Source organism: Bacillus rossius, chromosome 1 (assembly GCF_032445375.1).
Source record: "Bacillus rossius redtenbacheri isolate Brsri chromosome 1, Brsri_v3, whole genome shotgun sequence".
NCBI classification, from domain to species: Eukaryota; Metazoa; Arthropoda; class Insecta; order Phasmatodea; family Bacillidae; genus Bacillus; species Bacillus rossius.
Genome location: NC_086330.1, coordinates 118,459,941 through 118,482,547, shown reverse-complemented (window position 1 = coordinate 118,482,547; position 22,607 = coordinate 118,459,941). Strand labels below are relative to the sequence as shown.

Below are 22,607 nucleotides of genomic sequence, written 5' to 3'. Positions count from 1 at the left end.
CTGTGTGAATAGCATTTATTTAAACTGTGTAGGTCATCACACTCATTTTGGCATTTGTGTATATTTCTTGTAGGTGTTTGCGTGTGGAGAAGGTACAAACGGTCGGTTGGGCTTGGGTCACAGCAATAATGTGTCGCTGCCTCGACAGATTACTTCTCTAAGCCAGTACGTTGTGAAAAAGGTCGCTGTCCACTCGGGAGGGAAACACGCAATGGCGTTGACGCTAGATGGCAAAGTAAGTAAATATGTATTTGATTATTGGGTGTTTGGAAACATTGGTTGTCGAGAATTAATAATGTAGTTTATATTTGATGATTATATATAGTGTTTTCCCATAGACTAACTTTTGAATTTTTTTTTCTTGGCAGGTTTTTTCCTGGGGCGAAGGTGAGGATGGCAAGTTGGGACACAACAACAGACTCAGTTTGGACAAACCACGTCTGATTGAAGTGCTAAAGTCCAAACGTATTCGTGATATTGCGTGTGGTAGTTCCCATAGCGCAGCTATCACTTCCAATGGGGAAATGAACACTTGGGGTTTGGGCGAGTATGGACGTCTTGGACATGGCGATAACATCACCCAGCTGAAACCTAAATTGGTACGAGGGCCAATTATATTATATTCTGTTTATTATACATTCCCGAGCTATGGATTTTGTTTAAGTTTAGCTGCAGCTACTGAAGATATTCTTAAATTTTTGTATCTGGTGCAATATAGATATGGCTAAATTTGAAATAATCTACCATGGTGGGTGTTAATCTGAATTTCAAGTACAATTATTTCCCTTTCTCTACAGTTGCATGTATTTTGTTCTCCCATTCATGTTCATCCTACCTTGGGTGGGAACAAATTTCTGACGCTACAGTGTTTTTGTACTCTTTTATTTGCATTGTCATCTTTTACCATGAGATTTATCAACTGTTGTATTGGTAAACTTTTATTTTACTGGCTATTTGAAATATTGTTAACACACCAGTTTTGGTTTTTTAATGAATTATTGTAGGTTATATTTTTATAATAATTGTTATTCACCCATGTCACATTTTAGAAATTTACCTGAAAAATACTTTTAAATGGCACTTCAAGGTTACTCATGTAGAAAAACCGGTGTTTTTTCAGTAAATTTTAATTCCTAATAAAAAAAGGGGGTTTACAAGGCTACAGAAGATTGTTTGCTGCAGGTGAAAGCTCTGTTGGGCATCCGAGTGGTGCAGGCGGCATGCGGCAGTCGGGATGCTCAGACACTTGCTCTGTCGGACGAAGGACAGGTGTTCTCGTGGGGCGATGGTGACTTCGGCAAGCTGGGGAGAGGTGGTAGCGAGGGCTGCAACGTACCCCACAACATAGAGCGTCTCAACAACTTGGGAGTGTTCCAAATAGAGTGTGGTGCGCAGTTCTCGTTGGCCCTCACCAAGTCAGGACAGGTTAGTAAAACGTGCACTTGCACCACAAGTTCGGTTTAAATAGTCTTTAAGTTGTCGATGCTTTGAAAGTGCACAAAACACTTGTTTTGTCTAGAGACGTACGAGACTGTAAAATCCATAAAACAAAACGAAACAATTAATAACGATTCACTCGCGAACAACTCGATTGGCAGCAAGCGTGCACGATAGCACAACTTACCGCCATGATGGTTAAACAACAACTGTTGCTTCGTTGCCGGAAGCTGCAGGGCTACCTGCCTTGGCAGGCAGCCAACTTGAAAAACTTGGCGCTGCTAGCAAGCAGCGCGGGAAGTTCAAAATTCAAATGTTTCAAACACTATACACTAAATTACACACAATATTTACAAGTCCAAACATTACCGCCCGCCTTGAAATGTCCCATTTCAACAATCATATGGTAGCGGGCAGAGCTTCACCACAGGACGCTTCAAAGTTCCACTAGAAGTCCGGATAGTAGCCACTCTGGCAACACCATCTTTCCCAGGATAGAGCTCCACGATGCGCCCCAAGCGCCACTGTAGAGGTGGGAGTCTGTCGTCTTTCAGGAGCACAAGTTGGTTGGCAGTGGGACTAACTCCCTGCTCGTTCCATTTCTGCCGCTGCTGGAGCGTGTGTAAATAATCCCTGTGCCAACGATGCCAAAAGTCCTGTTGGAGGCGTTCCACAAGTTGCCAACGTTGAAGGCGGTTCAGCCGTACATCCCTCAAGTTAGGCTCTGGTAATGTGACCAGTGGCTCCAGGGTTAAGAAATGGCCAGGGGTTAGAGCACTGATGTCATTGGGATCAGAGCTCAAAGGGCACAGGGGTCTCGAGTTTAACGTAGCTTCCACCTGTACTAGAAGGGTGTAAAGTTCTTCAAATGTGAGCACTTGTTCACCAATAACTTTACTTAAGTGAGTCTTGAATGACTTTACCCCGGCCTCCCACAAACCACCAAAATGGGGAGCAGCAGGAGGGTTAAAGTGCCACATGACACCGAGCTGGGACAACGCATCAGTGACAGCCTGCTGGTGTGGTGCCGACGACATAAGTTGCTGAAGTTTCTTAAGACGATTGTGAGTTCCGACAAAGTTGGTCCCGCAATCACTGTAGATATCAGATGTTCTCCCACGCCTGGCAAGAAAACGTTTGTAGGCTCCAATAAATGTATCTGTGGACAGGTCTGAAGCTAGTTCTGCATGAACGGCCTTTGTCGCGCAGCAGACAAAAATACAAAGGTAAGCCTTCAAGACCTTTGCCCCACGGACCCGACCAAGCTTAACCATAAAAGGACCAGCATAGTCAACTCCTACTTTGGCAAATGGTTTAACCTGTTGCACTCTCATAGAGGGAAGATCGCCCATGAGAGGTGCACTTGCTACGGGTCTTTGCTTGAAACATGGAACACAGTGACGCAAGCAGCGAGAGATGGCATCCTTATCTGCAAGAATCCAGAATTGTTCTCTAAGAATTCCTCTAAGAGTCTGAACTCCAGGATGATGATTCTTTTCATGATAATGGTTAATAATGAGATCAGTCAGATGGTGAGATTTTGGAAGCAGCACTGGGTGCTTCTGCTCAAACGGAACACTGGAGTGAGCTAAACGACCACCTACCCTTATCAGGCCACTGTCATCAAGAAAGGGTACTAGTTTGCGAATCTGAGGGGAAATGCACTGTCCCTTCTTCAGAGCACTTATATCCTCTTTGAAATGATGTGATTGTACCCAGAAGAGCCAAAAATGTAAAGCCTTATTCAACTCATCAGGAGACATATTGTCAGTCTTGCGCTCTTTCAGTGACACGCGACAATTGTGGGCAAACCGCAATAAACAGCATGTGACACGCAGAAGCCTGGTTAGTCGACTGAATCGCGTTGCCAACTGGCCAAGATCATCAGAGGACGTTACAGTGGTCAAGGTGACAGTCTTCTTCTCCATCACGGCAGGATCCACTTCCACTGCATCTGGTGACTGGGAAGGCCACTGTCCAGGTGACTCTATTAACCACGGTGGGCCAGTCCACCACAAGTGATGATCCAATAGTTGAAGAGGGAAGAGACCACGAGAGGCACAGTCAGCAGGATTGAACTCAGACGGTACGTGTTTCCACCAACTGGGACGGGTAAGCTCTTGGAGTTCGCTTACCCGGTTAGCTACAAAAGTCTTCAACTGATGAGGAGATGAGTTAATCCATGCTAAAACCACTTGTGAGTCTGTCCAGGCTGTGATGGAAGATACGGGAAAAACTTCTTGGTAAGTCTCAATCACATGATTGAGCACACGAGCCAACAGTAGTGCTCCACAAAGCTCCAGACGAGGTAAGGTTTGGCTTTTGACTGGTGCAACCTTGGACTTACTGATCAGCAGACGAATGATGGTTCGATCATCCGGGCACACTATGCGCAGGTACACCACGGCCGCGTAACCAATCTCAGAACTATCACAGAAACCATGCAGTTGATAGGTAGAGCCTTCTGGACCTTTAATGAACCGAGCGACAGCAATAGAGGACAACTGAGGGAGCTCCCGGCTAAAATGATCCCACTGAGAAGCAAGATCAGGGGGGAGGTGATCATCCCAGTCAATGGACCGGACCCACATTAGTTGCAATAGATGCTTTGCAAACATTAACAGTGGAGTAAGCCATCCTAGAGGATCAAATATTCTGGCTACATTGGCAAGGATACTCCTCTTCGTAACAAGACTCGAGTGGCCTCGGATTACATAGGAGAAGGTGTCAGAGACTGGGTTCCATTGAAGTCCTAAGACCTTGACCACAACTTGACTGTCAGGATCCAGATCAAATGATTGGGGCATATCAACATCTTCAGGCGGAAGCCAGTCTATGAGAGCTGTATGGTTGCTCATGAACTTCCTCAACTTGAAGCCCCCTTTGGCAAGAAGAGCTCGAAGGTCCTTTTGGATGGCCAGAGCAGATTCAAGAGTGTCAGAACCGGTAACCACATCATCAACATACACATCGGATTGCAAAACTCTTGAGGCAACTGGAAAGTGGTCTTTCTCATCGACCGCCAGTTGTTGAAGAGTTCGAAGGGCCAAGAACGGAGCTGAGGAGACGCCATACGTCACCGTCTTCAATCGATAATCCTGCACAGGTTCCGAATCACAAAAGCGCCAAACAATGCGTTGGTAGTCCTGGTGCTGGGGCAGAACAGATATTTGACGGTACATTTGTTTAACATCTGCCGTAAACACAAAGGCATGTAGCCGAAAGTTCAACAGTAGATCAAAAATGTCTCTTTGCAACTTGGGGCCAGTTAGCAGTGTGTCATTCAATGAGACACCAGATGAGCTCTTAGCAGACCCATCAAACACTACCCGCAGCTTTGTGGTTGAACTCTCTGGCTTCACGACACAATGGTGGGGGATATAATAAGCTGGCGTCACATCAATCTGATCATCAGGAATCTTTTCCATGTGACCCATGGCAAGATAGTCTTCCATGAACTCTGAGTACATTATTTTGAGCTTTGAGTCACCTTTCAAGCGTCTCTCTAGGCGCATCAACCTATTTATAGCTTGGGGTCTGGAGGTGCCCAACTCATGTCTCGAGTGGCGAAATGGCAGGGACACACTATATCGGCCTTCTTCATTTCGGACGTGAGTTTCGGCAAACATGGTTTCGCAAAAAACATCCTCAGGAGACTTGTGTTCTACCCGTGGGAATTCTTCAATTTCCCAGAACTTTCGTACAACATCATCTAATGGAGGGTAAGAAGTGAACAGTGTGACACAATGCGATGACAGGCAGGATGGTGGAAGTTTGGTGTCCACCCTTCCCATGAGAATCCATCCCAAAACAGAGTCGAGAGCCACTGGAGACCCTTCAATCTTGCCTCCAATTACGAGAAGAGGAAATAGGTCAGCACCAATAAGGAGGTCAACAGGACCAGGGGTGTCGAAAGAAGGATCAGCAAGCTTCAGATGAGCCACTGATCGCCGCACATCCGATGAGAGTTTGGCACTCGGCAAGTTATTGGTAATGCGTGGTAACACAAATACATCCAGGGCAAACTGATTATCTGGATTGCCCACTGGGGAGATGACAACTGATGTGTAGGACTTAGCCACATTCACAGGTGTACTGGACAAACCATGTATCGGAAGATGAGCCTGTCTGCGAACCAGTCGGAGCCTTTGTAGGCACTGTTCGGTGATAAAGCTGGCTTGACTGGCAGTGTCTAGTAAAGCACGTACAACACAAGGCACACCAGAACGATCAAAAATCTGTACTTGAGCAGTTGACAACAATATTGTTGTTGTTGAGGTAGGTTTAGCAGCAGTTACTGCAACAGTGGCAGGATTAGAGTCAGATGATGGTGGTTCCTTGTCTGAGTTGGATGGGATGGAGTCTTCCTCTGATCGCTGACCCCCAAAATGCAGCATGGAATGGTGACGTGCCTTACAATGGTGACATGAGGACTTAGATGGACACCAATTTGATCGATGTGATGGGGAAAGACAATTCAGACACAACTTATGCTCCTTTACTATTGCATATCGTTCCTTGGGGCTACCCTGCGAGAAGATAGGGCATGACCTAAGCACATGAATGTCACTACACAAGAGACAACTTTGTGACTGTGGAGAACTTACTAATGTGTTTACAGACTGACCTCGAGACTGCCTCCAGCTGTTTTGGTGCCCTTGAGCCGTCTGTTTGGGAACCTGATTTCCTGAACTCCTAGAACGGGAAGCTATCACAGCCTCATGCGCACGACAATGTTTTTCAAGAAACGAAGTGAAACTACTAAGAGTGGGAAACTCGTCTGTTAATGTCATTTCCCATTGTGTTTGTAAGGCAGCATCCAACCGTTTGCATAGAATGGGCAGCAGCATCAGATCCCACTGGTCTACAGGGACAGACAAGGCCTTAAGAGCAGACACATTCTCTGTAACAGTGTTCAACAGTTGGCGCAATGTCTTGGGAGAGTCAGCTGATGCAGAGGGTGCTTGAAGTAAAGCCTCCACATGCACAGACACAATGAGCCTCTTGTTCTCGTACCTACCAACAAGTAGTTTCCAAGCCACATCAAAGTTTACTTCAGACATGGGCAAGGCCTGAATCATGCTGAGGGGTTCACCACTGAGAGCAGTCTTCAGATAAGCCAGTTTCTCAACAGATGAAAGGTCACTATTGTTAGCAACGAGAGTGCAAAATAGGTTGGAGAAGTTAGGCCAATTTTTAATGCTACCCTCAAAACTTGGAAGCGTAATTTTTGGTAAAGCTACCCTAGAATTGCTCACCTTGGGCCTTGACGATGTTGAGCTCTCCATCGAACAACCCTCCAGGGCACTTACCGTCGCCATGACTTCAAAATATTTCTCTTCGAAATCGTCCATTCGTGCAGTCAGTTCTGAGAGATCGATGTCAGAATTTTGCGTTGCCCCAAGAACCACAAAATCCGCCTCGAACTTATCACGAACTTGGGGTAGATCACGAACTGTGGCACGAAACAATCCTTGCTTAGAAACATCGTCAACAACACTTTGAGACAGGTCGACAGCACGTTTGAGCCGAGCCTCTGCTAGTCGGATACGCACGAGTGCCGAGCCTATATCTGCCATGGTCACACACAGACGCAAAGGACGAAATAACCAAAAAGACACAACAAAGAAATAAACACAACGAAGACCAATATAACCAAGGTAAGACACAGCAAATCAAAATTTATATCCAGCAAAAAACACCTAACGCAACGAAAAACATGAGCAGACGCCGATAAATAATACAACATAACCCCAACACGAAATATATTCCACGAAAAACAAAGAAGATATAACAGTTTCTTAGATCGCCAAATCTCTGCGAATTTCTTCTAAAACACGTTGCCGAAGAAATCTTGACCATGAAAATACTCTAATTAACGAGAGTATAGCGCACGAAATAACGTGAAAACGAAGTGTAATTGTTTACCACGTGCACACGAATCACGTTTAAAACAACACCAGAAAAAACCGGAACTATCCGGCCCGGAGGACCAAATGTTTTGTCTAGAGACGTACGAGACTGTAAAATCCATAAAACAAAACGAAACAATTAATAACGATTCACTCGCGAACAACTCGATTGGCAGCAAGCGTGCACGATAGCACAACTTACCGCCATGATGGTTAAACAACAACTGTTGCTTCGTTGCCGGAAGCTGCAGGGCTACCTGCCTTGGCAGGCAGCCAACTTGAAAAACTTGGCGCTGCTAGCAAGCAGCGCGGGAAGTTCAAAATTCAAATGTTTCAAACACTATACACTAAATTACACACAATATTTACAAGTCCAAACAACACTCTTACAATTATCGCGCACTTTCTTGCCACTAGAGTGATTAAAACATATAATAATTTAAATATTATTCTTCAAACAAAGTCTAGCTTCGGCTGGACACAGGTCCGCCTCAGGAATATTCGGTGCCATCTTTATTTTATGCAAAATTAAATATAATATTTATAAACAAAAATGTCCCAGCTGATGTGCCGTGCCACAAAATGCTTAGGATAAAACATAAAGGTTTACAATTTAGTTTATAATTATGTAAGGGGATGGAGCACTGAAGCTCTGGTGTCCTCTCGAGGAAGTCTGTGGCGCCCCATTCAAACACATGTCACGCAGCACAGGCATTCATGTGTCGGCGATGCAAATGCCAGGAAGGAGTATTTAGAAATGCAATGGGACTGCAAAGGGAGCGGAGTCTGACCAGATTTAAAGGGGCAAAGCCTTGGTCGAAATCAAACTTTAGTAACTAACAAGCATACTTAAAGATCACAAGAAATGAGATGATTTTATATCTTATTATCTTTTTCTGACTTGACATTGTTTTATCACCAGTCTTCGATATTTAAGGCATAGTTTCGCTGTGTTAAATTTTTGATGTTATTTTTTTGTGTATGTATTCATATGAGAATTTTATTTTCTGTTGTTTTATTAAATATTTATTTAAAACAGGATTTTGTTTGGTTTTGACTTTTTGAGCATTATTTATTAAATAATAACAAATTCTGGATAATTTTAGGAACTTTAAAAAAGAAGAATGTTTTTTTTTATTAGTGTAAAACTGTAAATACATTTTGATGAAAACCCTTTTGATTGTGACTTAAAAACTGTGTTTTATAAGGCTGATTTGTTATAAAATATTCTTGATATAGATGTTTTATTACTGTAATTTTGTATTACTCTATTAGTATATAACGGTTCGTTATATACAAAATAAACAGATGTTCAACGCCGATTGTAATTTTGTTTTTATTTTTTCACACAGGATGCCCCGACGAATCCACACACTTCCAATGGTTCATTCACTCGTTCCACATGTATATCTGACTGTCGAAAATTGCTCGTATTTCGCATGATGAGAATTAACTGAAAAAATAGCGTCCTTCAGTAATGTTTTTACTAGTACACGAAGATGGTGCGACCTCAAACAGGGCCGCACCCAGCGAAAACGAATTTCGCTACGAGCCGAATGCCGACGAAGGTGGCCGCAATTTCTAAGTTAGTACTGTTCGAAAGAAAATAAAACAAATTAGGTTGACTTAATACTCGGCCTGGCTCTGACCACCAACGTTAAATTATCCATTAGCAAATTTCATCATAATTGGCGAGAAGCCACCGAACGCGACCTACTGGGGCAGCGATCGACAGACGACTGGTGAAGTCTTGTCACAGTCTCCTCTACGCAGGGAGTAGACGTCACATGACCTCACCGACCAATCACACGCACGCTTCATTCACACTTACAGATGCAAGCCAATCACAGAACAAGTTACAATACATGAAAAAACCTTTTACATACAGAACTCTGGGCTTCCCCTGATCTATCTCTTTTCAATTTCACATCGAAATCGGGGACTTCCATTCTCGTTCTCTCTCCCACACCGTGGGAGAGCAGTTATCACTCAGTTCCCACGCAGGGGGGAAATTACCGTCTTTAACTCGGTTGGCGGGGAAGCACTGTTTCTTTCTCACTCCCACTTACAGGCCTCTCATGCCTCTCTTTCTAACCATCACACCAGACACAGTCCCTTGTTCTAGAATCATCCAACACGTTAATTAAAATAAAGAACAGCCATCATAATAAGATTACTTTACAAAATTAAAATCATTTAGAAATAACCTGAAAAAGTAGGCCTAAATAGGTAAAAATCTAGAACAGCGGCTCATTTGTGAATAATTACATAAAAAATAGTAATGATTAAAAATGTCTAATAAAATACATAATACCTTCTTAAAACATTCAGCAAGTGAAAAATATCAACTCTAACATACATAAAAGCTGTAAAATATCCTTGAAAAGACCTTTTAAGAAATATCTACCTGCATAAAAACAGTTTAAAAGAAAAATTATTTAATTAGGAGGGCAGGGTTCTGCAACATTACAAGTAATAGCAAAGTTGTTGTTGAACTGACTACCTATGTGCTTTTGTGGTTTGTCATTATATTGCTACAGCCACACAAAAAATTTTTATTAACTTGATTTAAAAAATTATTATTGGTAATCCGCACCCCCTTCATAATTTTTTTACTTAGCAGCTATTCACTTGTTACTACTAATAAAATATTCTATGTTTTTTTAAAGCAAAAGAGCATAAAAGTTTTTAATTTTTAATTTTGTTATATGAATGGAAATGAAAAAAATATTGTGAAGTAAACAAGATATTGTTGTCCTGAATGTAGTGTATGCTACCTAAAATATCTCCAGGATTGGGAGTTCTCTTTGTAAATGCTTGTGTGTTACCATCGTGTGCAGGTGTGGACGTGGGGCAAGGGCGACTATTTCCGCCTGGGACACGGCACCGACCAGCACGTGAGGAAGCCCACTCTGGTCGAAGGCCTCCGGGGGAAGAAGATAGTGCACGTGGCTGTGGGAGCCTTGCATTGTCTGGCTGTGTCTGATACTGGCCAGGTAATGAGCCACAGCTTCTGGCTGGTAGTTACATGCAGTCTGCGCTCTTCAGTGAACATTCTGTCATTTTGTTTGGGTGGATTCAGGCTTTGGTTGATCTTGGCACCCAGGTTGTGCCATTTTGCAACATATCAGATACTTTTTAAACATTAAAGCTCATGTGTTTTTTCTCTCCACAGAGCAGCTTACTATAATTTCTTTTAAAATAACTTTGTGCTCTATATATTAACATTTCTTTGGTAGTCCAATTGCAACTATATTGATCTTCAATAATCCTGCAAAATGGCTAATCTGGCACAGTTGCTATCTTGAACTGTATGTTAATGTGATTTACAGATGACAGTATGTTATAACAGCTTACCTGTCAGCTCAGTTGCTTAAACTTCTGGCAGGTAATCAGGATCTTTGAGAGAAACTAAGGGCTGTGGCAAATACTTTTGTCGGGGCCCCACCCTATTATTTAACGTACAAAGTTTTGAACATCACAATTAAAAATCATCTGATTACTGGTAAAGCTACTGTGGTTATAACTGTAAATGTGATCTGGACAGATCACATCACTTTTTAGATTTCCTATGAGTGCTGTTAACTTGTAATTTCCATCTTGTCAGAATGAACCCAAATATGTTTACAAAAAAAAAACTTGAAAATCAACTGTTAACCTCATGGTGCCCAGGTCTTTGGGATTTTGGTTCCCCCTCCCCTTTCGTTTCCCCTCTCTGCCTCTTCATCTAAATGGCACAGCTGGTGGTCAAAAGGTCCTGGGTTAAACCCGGCCAGGGCTGGAATTTTCCACCTGCAGAAAATTTCTAGAGATGTACGAACCTGCAAATTTTTAAGTCGAGTCGAGTCGAATTTTACAATAATTAGTTCGAGTCGATTCGAGTCGAGTTTGTAGATCATAAATTCAAGTCGAGTCGATTCGAGTCTGAATTTTTATTTGAATCTTTGACACTTAGTCGAGCTTGAATATTTGCACTTTATTGCTAAGAGTCCTTAGATGGTTGTCTTGTTATATCATGGCCCACTTAATCAAATATATTTAAAATACAAGTATTAATACAAATAATTCATTTAGGTTAAATTCTTAACTGATATAATAATACAATTCAATAATTGAGGTATAGAGCATAGAATAAAAGTATTTTCGAAATTTTTAAATTTTATTTAACAAATATCACCCAACTGTGAAAATTAAAAAATTCGATATCTCCTAAAGTATTTGAAATTTCTTATATTCGCCGGCTTTAATGAAAAGAGGAATTTAAAGAGCATGTAATAAAAGTATTTTCAGATTTGGTAAATATTTACAATCGCGGTAGATGCCAAAAAAAATGCGAAAAATCCGAAAATACTTTTATTCTATGCTCTTTCACTTCCTCTTTTCAAATCAACCAGCGGAGATAAGAAATTCCAAATACTTTAGGAGATATGGAATTTTTAAATTTTGAACATGTAGAGTAGCGGTATTTGCGAAAAATAATTCTAAAAATCTGAAATTACTTTTATTATATGCTCTTTCACTTCCTCTTTACATTAAAACCGGCGGAGATAAGAAATTCCAAATACTTTAGGAGATATCGAATTTTTAGATTTTCATCACAATACCTGTGAATTCAGGCGGCCACCATTGTTTCTTGTTTACGAGACGAGTATGATTTTTTTCCGCGTAGGTGAACCGACCATTGTTGCTTGTTTACGTTTATGATTTTTTATTTTTGTGACGTAGGTAGAACGACTACATCATTTTCTACTAATGGCAAAGGAATGTACCCGCCTCTAACGTATCTGAGTTTTTAACGTTTCAAATTTTAATGTTTTATTTGTTGCGCAAGTAATAAGTAAAAAAATTACGTGAGTTCCTACCGTTCATCCTTTGTCCCGGTTTGTTAGGTCAGGTCAGCTACATTATAAATACTTTAAAAGTAAACAACCATTAAAATTAATTTATATTATTTTTAATGTCTGCTTAGTTTGAAAGTATTAATAATGTAACTGACCTGACCTAATCGACCATTTTAATTAATTAGGCATTCACGAACGGTAAATCAAGACGCACAAAGTTCTGCCATTCCCGATTACACCCGAACCATTTACCTTCGGCCAACCTCGGTTTTATTTATTAATATTTATATTTCTCTGTTTATTTTAATGTAGCTATACTAACCTAACTAACCGTCCATAGTGTTTTAAAGTGTTTTAATGTAGCTAACCTAACATAACATAACTATAGTAAAAGTATTTTCAGAGATTAATAGATACTCCTAAACAAGCAACAATGTAGTCGTTCACCTACGTCGCGGAAAAATAAATCATACTCGTCTCGTAAACAAGAAACAATGGTGGCCGCCTGAATTCACAGGTATTGTGATGAAAATTTGAAAATTCGATATCTCCTAAAGTATTTGGAATTTCTTACCTCCGCCGGTTGATTTGAAAAGAGGAAGTGAAAGAGCACAGAATAAAAGTATTTTCAGATTTTTAGCATTTTTTTTGGCATCTACCGCGTCTCTACATATGATCAAATTAAAAAATTCGATATCTCCTAAAGTATTTGGAATTTCTTACCTCCGCCGGTTGTTTTGAAAAGAGGAAGTGAAAGGGCACAGAATAAAACTATTTTCAGATTTTTAGCATTTTTTTTGGCATCTACCGCGATTGTAAATATTTACCTCAGATTTTTAACATTTTTGTTTCGCAAATACCGCTCAACTACATATTTACCTTATTTTGAACCGAACGAGTTAGCTGCGGCCTGTAGCATTCACGAGTCAATAAAAAACATTGAATATAATTTAGGCTTGTTGGCGCGAAGGTTAGGGTAAGATTCACACAATCATTAGAACATTTTTGAAAACTTTCACTTATGGGAAGTGTAAGGCCGTGCTACAATTGGCGCAACATTACAATAAACGTTCCCATAACAAATATAATACATTTAAAGATTATTGCTACAACACTAACGCCGTTACGTTGCCGGCCAATCGCAAGCTGGCACTTCCAACCAATACATGCTTTTGTATTTGTATTGAATAGTTACACTTTATAAAATACTTTATACTTCATAATTAATTTTAACTTGCCACTTAACTTGGATAGCAAACAATTATACAAAACGCAATCTCGCCGAACGTAACAGTGTAAACAAACACGGAAAAAAAATTCATGTTCGCCAACCTATACTTCCTAAAATTAGTGGAGCAAAGTTTTTTTTAAATGCCATTTCGTGATTGGTGGCGTATCAGGCGCAAACATGCGCACAAATATAACGCTACCGTTAATTTATTATTGTAACGTTGCGCCGATTGTAGCACGGATTTACTAAAAAAAAAAGTAATATTTCTGTCGATATTGTGATTATAAAATTTAATTCGTGTTTTGTTTATTAAAAATGTGTTCGTCTTCTTTGCTATGTGGTCACATCTGTTAAGTTGGCAATATGTAAAACTAAAATATAAATAATATGGCCGTTTGTCGTCATTGTTTGTAATTACGTGTTTTGGTCTTACGTACGTAATTTTTAGTGTCGGCCGAAGTCACGTAAGGAGATATTAAGAATTTATTGTAATTCAATTTTATTATATTTTATCATAGAGTTTTACCCGAATTTCCTTTCGAGTTTCGCCCCGTCGAGTATATTAAACTCGAATGCCGAGCCGAGCCGAGCTGATGCTACTCGCTCGACTCGACTCGAATTTTCGAGTCTCGGCCCATCACTAAAAATTTCCTTTCTGGTTATTGTCCTTTTGCCTTCATACTGTGTATGGCAATGGCGAACTATCGCAGAATCATTCTACCTGGTATATCCCAGGTGCACTGTGTGTTCCACCACTGCCACACTACTAGGGTCACTATATAAAGGTGTGTAGTATCAACAACTCATCATCATGTTGTAACAAGGTTCAATTGTAATAGCACTTGCCTTATGTATCATAATAATAACCATTGTGCATTGCTAGGCAGGTTATTTTAAAGATACCATTCTATTCATCTTATTTGTCTCCATCCTATTGCACTGGTCAGCACAACTATTCCTTCCTCGAAGTAAAAGATTATAAGTATAAAACAGCCAACATGATATGAATACAAAAGTTCTTGTTTGTTGTAACACAGTGGTGATTGGAATGGTGACTGAGGATTGGTGCGTGGTTGTAGAGTGACCAGCTGATGTGGCTTGCAGGTGTATGCTTGGGGGGACAATGACCACGGCCAGCAGGGCAATGGAACGACCATAGTGAACAGGAAGCCCGCCCAGGTGCACGGCCTGGAAGACATCCACGTGAACAGAGTGGCCTGTGGCTCCTCTCACTCAGTGGCCTGGACCATGTTCAACTTGCAGTCCCCGAACATCCATGAGCCCGTGCTGTTTATGTCGTCTAGCGATCCCCTAGGCATATCCACTCTCGGTGAGCACTTTACTGGGTTCTTTCTGACCAAGCTAGTCCCACTATTTTCCCAGCCACTGTTCATCGGAACTACACGGGTCCTCATAGCTGGTTTTTGAAACAGGATGTATAAAAACTGACTAAAACATTGATTGGAGGTCCTCTCTGTAGTATATCATGCAAAACCAGAATTTTTACACACCAAGATGTATGAGACAGACATTATTTCTTTTTATATGTTTTGGAAATGACTAAAGTAATATTTCATTACTATACCGATGAATTTATTTTTAATTTTATAGATAAATGTTTTCTACAAAATGTACATTTATCTTTATACATGTAGCTTTCTTCCTCTCTTCATCACCATTAGTCATGTGAAATTTTAAGTTTCTGTGCCTCCTGTATGTTGGTTTTGAAGAAGAATTTATGCAGTAAAACCTTTTGATGAGTATATTTATAAATATATTTTAAGTAGTCTCAGGAAAAAGAGAATTGTGTCAATGCTGGTTCTTAAAATTTACAAACAAAAATTCTGTATCTATTAAAACTCTCTTGATTGAGAGATGATAAAGCTATCTTACTGTTTGAATTGCAAGAGAAATTACCATCCCAAGTCAAGTTTTAAAATTTTTCACAATGAAATGCAACAATAAATATGATATTTTTTATTAAATTTATTTATCTTTATTGCTGTTGCATCAACATAGAATAAAGGTTTTAATGAGCAGCTGTATTTGTGGTCTCTTAAGCCTGCCCCACACGACACCCATTTCCTTAGCAGTTTTCATGTAATTTTTATGCTAGCGCGCCTGCTCCCGTGTGGGTAACATTTCAGCACCCTTCCAAGGGGTCTGGCTCTGGGTATAAAAGTTTTCATAACAGAAGTCTTAGCCAAAACCGTAATAGAACGTGTTCTATTTTTCTGCTATACCCACGAGCTGGAGCCGTCAAGATGGCGGACCCACGTGTTGCAATATAACCCAGTATATAGTCTGTATTGTCAACATTAAGGGACGTAACAAATGTAATTGTATGCCAAATGAAACTTTATAATAGTAAAACTACTATGGAATATATTTGTTAAGCTGAAATTGCCACAGAAAGAAGTAAGCGGAAATTTTAAAATACGTTATGAAAATACGTTGCATTCTATATTAACCATTATCTCTTATCACATTCGTAGAAGTTGCGGTAGCGTAGTGGCGAAGGGCACGATGAAAAGCTTTTGAATTTGAAAAAAATTTGCAGCGATAGAAGGGTGATTTTGAACGTGGTTCGAATCCTCATCAGTCCAATTTTTTATTTTTTTTTAAATAACAGATAATTAAATTGTACATACTGTGCTTTCTGCAAATATAAATTATTAGAATTAATTTATGATATAATATTATTAACTACATTTAGGTGTCTCAGTCCATTGATTTTATTCATAGTACAATATACGTACCTAGATTTATTTTTACTTTTAAAAAAGTGAAGTAAAATCACATGTTCACAAATAATTTAAACCAAAAGTTAATTTTATAATTAAAACGCCAACGTTTATTAAGAAACGAGTGTCCATAAATTAATAATGAATAAACTGATACTTCATAGCGACACACCTGTGAGGGTAAAAAAAAACATGCAAAATGTTTTTCTTCACCTAAGATTTAAATTTATTACGCGGTATGTGCGTGTTTATTTGTCTCACTGGGTTACAAAAAATATTAGTTACAATTCCTCTAATTATGTAGTTAAATATATAAGTAATCAATAAATCTTATATATAACATACATATATGAATCGGTAGCATTTTTGTACTATTACAATGAAATTAGCTTGATTAACTGTATAATTAAATTAATATTAGAATTTAAACCTTACATAAACTACATTTAGTAAACCCATTGTCCCTTGTATCATATAAATTTATATATTTTTAGATTTTGAAATTAACCTACAACTTAAAAATATATTTGTAATTCCAAAATTGCTCTTAATTTGTTTTTAAATACTAAACCAATTTTGTTATTTATTTGCAAATGAAAAATATAAGATAAAATATCAAATAATATTTCCGCAAGTTACATAATTTTTAACACAAACAGGTGTAACTTTCACTTTTTTTTCAGTATTTTGATAAGTTGACTACGACAGGTTTATCCTCCCCTGATATGTTTGCTTTGGTCGGCAACTGCGTTGGCTGGTTTTCTGTTAGCATTCTAGGTATCGTGTGTATGGAGTTAAGAAATCTTTCTGCGGTTCTGCTATACAAATTTTTATGAAAATTTTTATACCCATGGGTATAACAGAAGTTATAGCAGAAAATGGGCATCGTGTGGGGTGGGCTTTAACACCAAACAAAGCTCACAACAGTGGCTTAGAGAAATTGAAAGCCAAGCTTGTAATATGCAGAAGCAGTATAGGCTAGCTAACTAAATAAATAAAAAAAAAAAAAAAGTGAGCGAGTCTTTCAGTACTCGCCAGGGATGTGTAAACATCTAAACTCTGTAACTAACACATTCATGTGTTCTCATATTGCAAATACACTTGAACCATATTTACCCGCATATGGGTCGCATATTTTATGCCAATTTTATGTTTATTAAAGTGTACTGCGACCTATATGTGAAAATTCCCATCTTGGGTAAAAAAAAAAATTACATTGCACTGTTGCGGTTGACTATATGGTTAAATAAGTAGCCTATGTTGGTTTTAAATAAATGTCAAGAGTAAATATTAATTTTTTGAATAAAATATCTCCTGAGTGAGTGTCGTTAAGCTACGTATGCCGCCTGTCGTGCGACTACCCAGCCGGCGCCTGCATGTGACGTGGAAGTTTGCTGCTGGGCTTGACTCTGGACAAGAGGGGGAATATAAAAATAAACCAGCCAGAAACACAGCGTGAAAGAGGGGGTTGAAGTGCATCCATGTGTGTTTGAGTGTGTGTGGCCATGCAGCAGTGTTTATGGCTCTCCCTCCCTCTCTGGTCGTTGTGAACTGACACCGTACACAATTATCACGTCTATTTCGACAAATTTTGTGACTCAACTGTGTCTAAACATTGTTTTTGCATGAAATTTCCTACGTTTTCTACTGCAACTTTTCATTCACGACAAAACTACTGTAAATGGTGTGTGTTTGGTCATACGAAAAAATGGACTGTATTACACCGATGACCAACATCACATGTACGGCAAAACAGATTGGTACCGAGTGTACCCGAAACGACGTCTTACCGGCCAGACTCCATGATGACGACTGGTTACATCCGCCTGCCGCCAGGGACACCAACTGTAGAAACTTGGTAGCCGGATGTGTTGCCAACTCACACAGTGAATGCAGTGAGGGCGGGAGATTTAAAACACAGGAAATGTCCTCGTCTACGCACTAGTGTGAATCAATAGCTAGGAAGTCTTAAGTATAGTTTTCTTGCAGAGCACCATACCGCACTGAACCATAAAAGTCACACACTGAATTTCATTAATTACATATATACACGATCAAACATTTCCGCCCACCTTGAAATAATCCATTTCAACACATGTATGGGAGTGGGCACAATTTTACCAATGCACGCTTGATTGGCCCGCTAGACGTGCGCACAGTAGCGACTCTCACCACTCCGTCCCTTCCAGGGTGCAGTTCCGTGACACGCCCCAGACGCCACTGAAGGGGTGGGAGTCTTTCTTCTTTAAGCAGTACGAGCTGGTCGAGAGCAGGACCATTTCCCGGCTCATGCCACTTCTGACGTTGCTGCAGGGTATGGAGGTAGTCACGATGCCAACGATGCCACAAGTCCTGCTGGAGACGCTCGACTAGTTGCCATCTCTGTAGACGATTAAGTGGAACATCTCTCAGATCAGGTTCAGGTAAGGCAACTAAAGGCTCCAAAGTAAGAAAATGGCCAGGGGTTAGCGCATTAAGGTCGTTAGGATCGCTACTCACAGGGCACAATGGTCTCGAATTGAGGGTGGCTTCGATCTGTACTAAGACAGTGTACATCTCTTCAAAAGTCAGTACCTGTTCCCCAATCACTCGTCGTAAATGTGTCTTGAAGGATTTAACTCCAGCCTCCCAGAGACCTCCAAAGTGAGGAGCCGCAGGGGGATTGAAGTGCCAGCGAACACCGAACTGGGACATAGAGTTTGCAACGGTTTGTTGGTGTGCAGCAGAAGACAACAGTTCGGCCAATTCTTTCAGATGATTATTAGCACCGACAAAATTGGTACCACAGTCAGAGTAAATGTCTGAGGATCTACCTCGCCTGGCTATGAGCCTGCGATATGCTGCCAGGAAGACATCAGTGGAAAGATCTGAGGCCAACTCTATATGCACCTCCTTTGTTGCACAACATACGAATATACAAAGAAAAGCCTTAACCACAGGTGCCCGCCGGACTTTAGCCGCTTTGATCAAAACGGGACCAGCATAATCCACCCCGGTATGAGCGAATGGCTTGACTTGTTGTACCCTCATAGCAGGAAGATTACCCATAGGGGGTTGCCAAGTTGCCGGTCTCTGTCTGAAGCAACGGAAACAGTGGCGCAGGCGACGAGTGATGGCATCCTTGTCTCCGAGAATCCAAAACTGTTCCCTGAGGATGCCTCTAAGCGTCTGCACACCAGGATGGTTATTCTTTTCGTGGTAGTGGGTAATAAGGAGGTCAGTCAACGCACTAGACTTGGGCAACAACACAGGATGCTTTTGCTCAAAGGGAAGCTTTGACTCAGACAGCCGGCCGCCCACCCTTATCAGCCCATGCTCATCAAGGAAGGGGGCCAACTTTCGAAGCTGAGGACTAGGGCGACGCTGTTTCTTGAGAGCCATGATATCATTACTAAAGAAACTTGCCTGAACAAACAATAACCAAAATTCCAATGCCTTGTTCATGTCCTTTGGGGTAAACTCATCAACGATCCGGCTCTGTCTGGAGGTGCGACAGTTGAATACGAAACGAAAGATGAATGAAGTGATTCTCAACAGCTTGATCAACCGACTGACACGGAGCAGCAAATAAGAAATTGACAGACCTGAAGCAACAGTAGTGAAGGTCACAGACTTCTGTTCCAGCAGGACTGGATCCACTTCAGTAGCACCTGGAGAGCTTGAAGGCCAGTGGTGAACAGACTCTTTCAGCCACACCGGGCCTGTCCACCACAAGTGATGTTCCAGAAGCTGCGCTGGTAGTAGACCTCGTGAAGCACAGTCTGCTGGATTTTCCGCTGACGGTACATGCCTCCACCAGGCAGCATCAGTGAGGTTCTGAAGTTCGCTCACTCGATTCGCTACAAAAGTTTTCAAATTGTGAGGAGATGACCTTACCCATGCCAACACTACCTGCGAATCAGTCCAGGCTGTCACCGAGGACACAGTGATGTTTTCTGTATAACTCTGAGTGATATGGCTGAGTAACCGGGCAAGGAGTAGGGCACCACACAGTTCCAATCTTGGGAGTGACTGAACCTTTAGAGGTGCTACCTTTGACTTCGCCATCAACAGATGGATCTTAACTTCATCAGGGCCAAGAACACGCAGGTAGACGACTGCTGCGTAGCCAAGCTCAGAGCTGTCTGAAAAACCATGCAACTCGTAACGGCAACAGTTTGACCCTCTTATACATCTGGAAATCATTATGGATGACAACAGGGGTAGATCCTTGTGAAATAGGTTCCAGCGATGTGCCAGATCTTCAGGAAGATCACTATCCCAGTCAACAGTTTTCAACCACAGGACTTGCAGCAGATGCTTAGCTACCATTAACAGCGGACTAAGCCAGCCAAGAGGATCAAAGATTTTTGCAACTGTAGACAATATGGTGCGTTTGGTGGCACGAATGGAGCTACTCTTAATCTTGTACACAAACATGTCAGAGACTGGGTTCTACTGAAGCCCTAACACCTTTACAGCCAACTGACTATCCGGGTCAAGACAAAACAACTGTGGCACTTCCAAATCTTCAGCTGGCAACCAGTCAAGTAAAGCTGGGTGATTACTCAAAAACTTTCGCAGTCTGAACCCACCTCGTTCAAGGCATGAAATCAATTCGCGCTGGATTTCCAATGCAGAGCTGACAGACTGTGAGCCTGTCACGATGTCATCAACATAGATGTCTGCCTGCAAAACTTTAGACGCCAAAGGAAATGCCACAGATTCATCACAAGCTAGTTGTTTCAACGTGCGAAGGGCCAAGTAAGGAGCTGCAGACACACCAAACGTTACTGTCTTCAGCCAATAATCTTCAATAGGGTCTGTGTCAGCAAATCTCCACACAATACGCTGGTACTCTTGATGCTCAATACAAACACCGATTTGGCGGTACATCTGTTTTATGTCTGCTGTAAAGGCAACCATGTGCAGTCGGAAGTTGGACAAAATTTCAACAATATCACGTTGCAACTTTGGGCCAGTCAGCAAGTTGTCGTTCAGGGATAATCCATTGGACGTTTTTGCAGACGCATCAAAGACTACACGTAATTTGGTTGTTGAGCTCTCTGGTTTTACGACAGAGTGATGCGGTATGTAGTATGCCTGTTTCGAATGCACCTGTTCGGGGGGAATCTTTTCCATATGCCCAGCTGTCAGATAATCCGTCATGAACTCAAAATACATGCTCCGCAGTTGAGGGTCTCCTCTGAGACGTCTTTCGAGCCCAATCAAACGACGAACCGCTTGAGAACGAGAGGTACCTAATTCCGGCTGCGAGGCACGAAATGGCAGACACACAGTATAACGACCCTCGCCATTCCGGGTATGGCTGTCAACGAATGTCCTTTCACAGATGTCATCATCAGGAGAACAATGCCTTGTGGCCGGAAATTCTTCCAACTCCCAGAATCTTCTCATGGTGTCCTCTAACGGAGGGAATGATGTGAAAAGTGAAACACAAAATGACTTAGAGCACTGAGGTGGCTCAGAGGGCACCCTTCCCATTAAAACCCAACCGAATACAGAGTCAAGAGCCATAGGTGGGCCACTGAGCTTGCCTCCAGTGAGCAGTTGGGGAAAAAGGTCAGCGCCGATGAGCAAATCGACAGGGCCAGGTGTGTCAAACGTAGGATCTGCAAGTTTCAGGTTAGACACTGCCCTGCTAACTTCAGGTGACAACTTTACACAAGGCAGATCCGCAGTTATCCGAGGCAAGACGAAGACATCCAAGGCATATTGAGGCCCAACCCCACCAACAGGAGCAATAACAATGGAGGCAAAGGCTCGAGCGATATTGACAGGTGTGCTTGACAAGCCAGTGACTGGGAGGTGCGCCTTAATACGAGGTAAACGTAGCCTCTGCATGCACTTCTCTGAAATGAAACTAGCTTGGCTAGCGGAATCCAACAGGGCCCTAACTGTACATGCATTCCCTGCAGAGTCCAAAACCGCAACTTGAACTGTTGATAGCAGAATGGTGTGTTCTGAGTTAGTAACTGCTGACATAACTGTTGGAAGAGTAGACACACACTGATCTGGTGATGAGGTGGCCGACACGTCATTTTTGTCAGAACAAGTCTTCTGTACAAAGTGTAACAGGGTATGATGTTTCTTACCACAAGTGCGACATGATGTAGATGGGCAGTTTTTTGACTGGTGAGACTTTCCTAGACAGTTCAAACACAATCTATGTTTCTTTACTATTTCAAAGCGATCACTGGGAGTCATACATCCGAACTCAGGACACTGGTGCAAGGTATGTGATGAGTTGCACAAACAACACTGTGATATATATGAATTGACAACAAAGCTGGATGAATTATGATTCTTAGGCATAGAAGAGGACTGCGGCCTTTGGTTCAGTAACTGTGGCCGCACAGGCTTGGAGCGAGACGAACCAACCAACTCCTGGGCCCTACAGTGTTTTTCAAGGAATGCTTCAAAATTTTCAAGTTTAGGAAAC

General features: G+C 41.4%; 1 protein-coding gene across 2 annotated transcripts in view; it reads left to right on the top strand.

Moving 5' to 3' along the window:
* LOC134543153 (E3 ubiquitin-protein ligase HERC2) overlaps nucleotides 1-22,607 on the top strand; it is a 374,433-nt gene that overhangs the window by 232,448 nt on the left and 119,378 nt on the right. For both annotated transcript variants that reach the window (XM_063388026.1, XM_063388017.1), the window contains exons 51-55: nucleotides 74-235; nucleotides 369-599; nucleotides 1,183-1,425; nucleotides 10,190-10,345; nucleotides 14,526-14,751. In XM_063388026.1, the coding sequence (XP_063244096.1) occupies nucleotides 74-235; nucleotides 369-599; nucleotides 1,183-1,425; nucleotides 10,190-10,345; nucleotides 14,526-14,751 (1,018 nt within the window). The remainder of the gene's footprint in view (nucleotides 1-73; nucleotides 236-368; nucleotides 600-1,182; nucleotides 1,426-10,189; nucleotides 10,346-14,525; nucleotides 14,752-22,607) is intronic.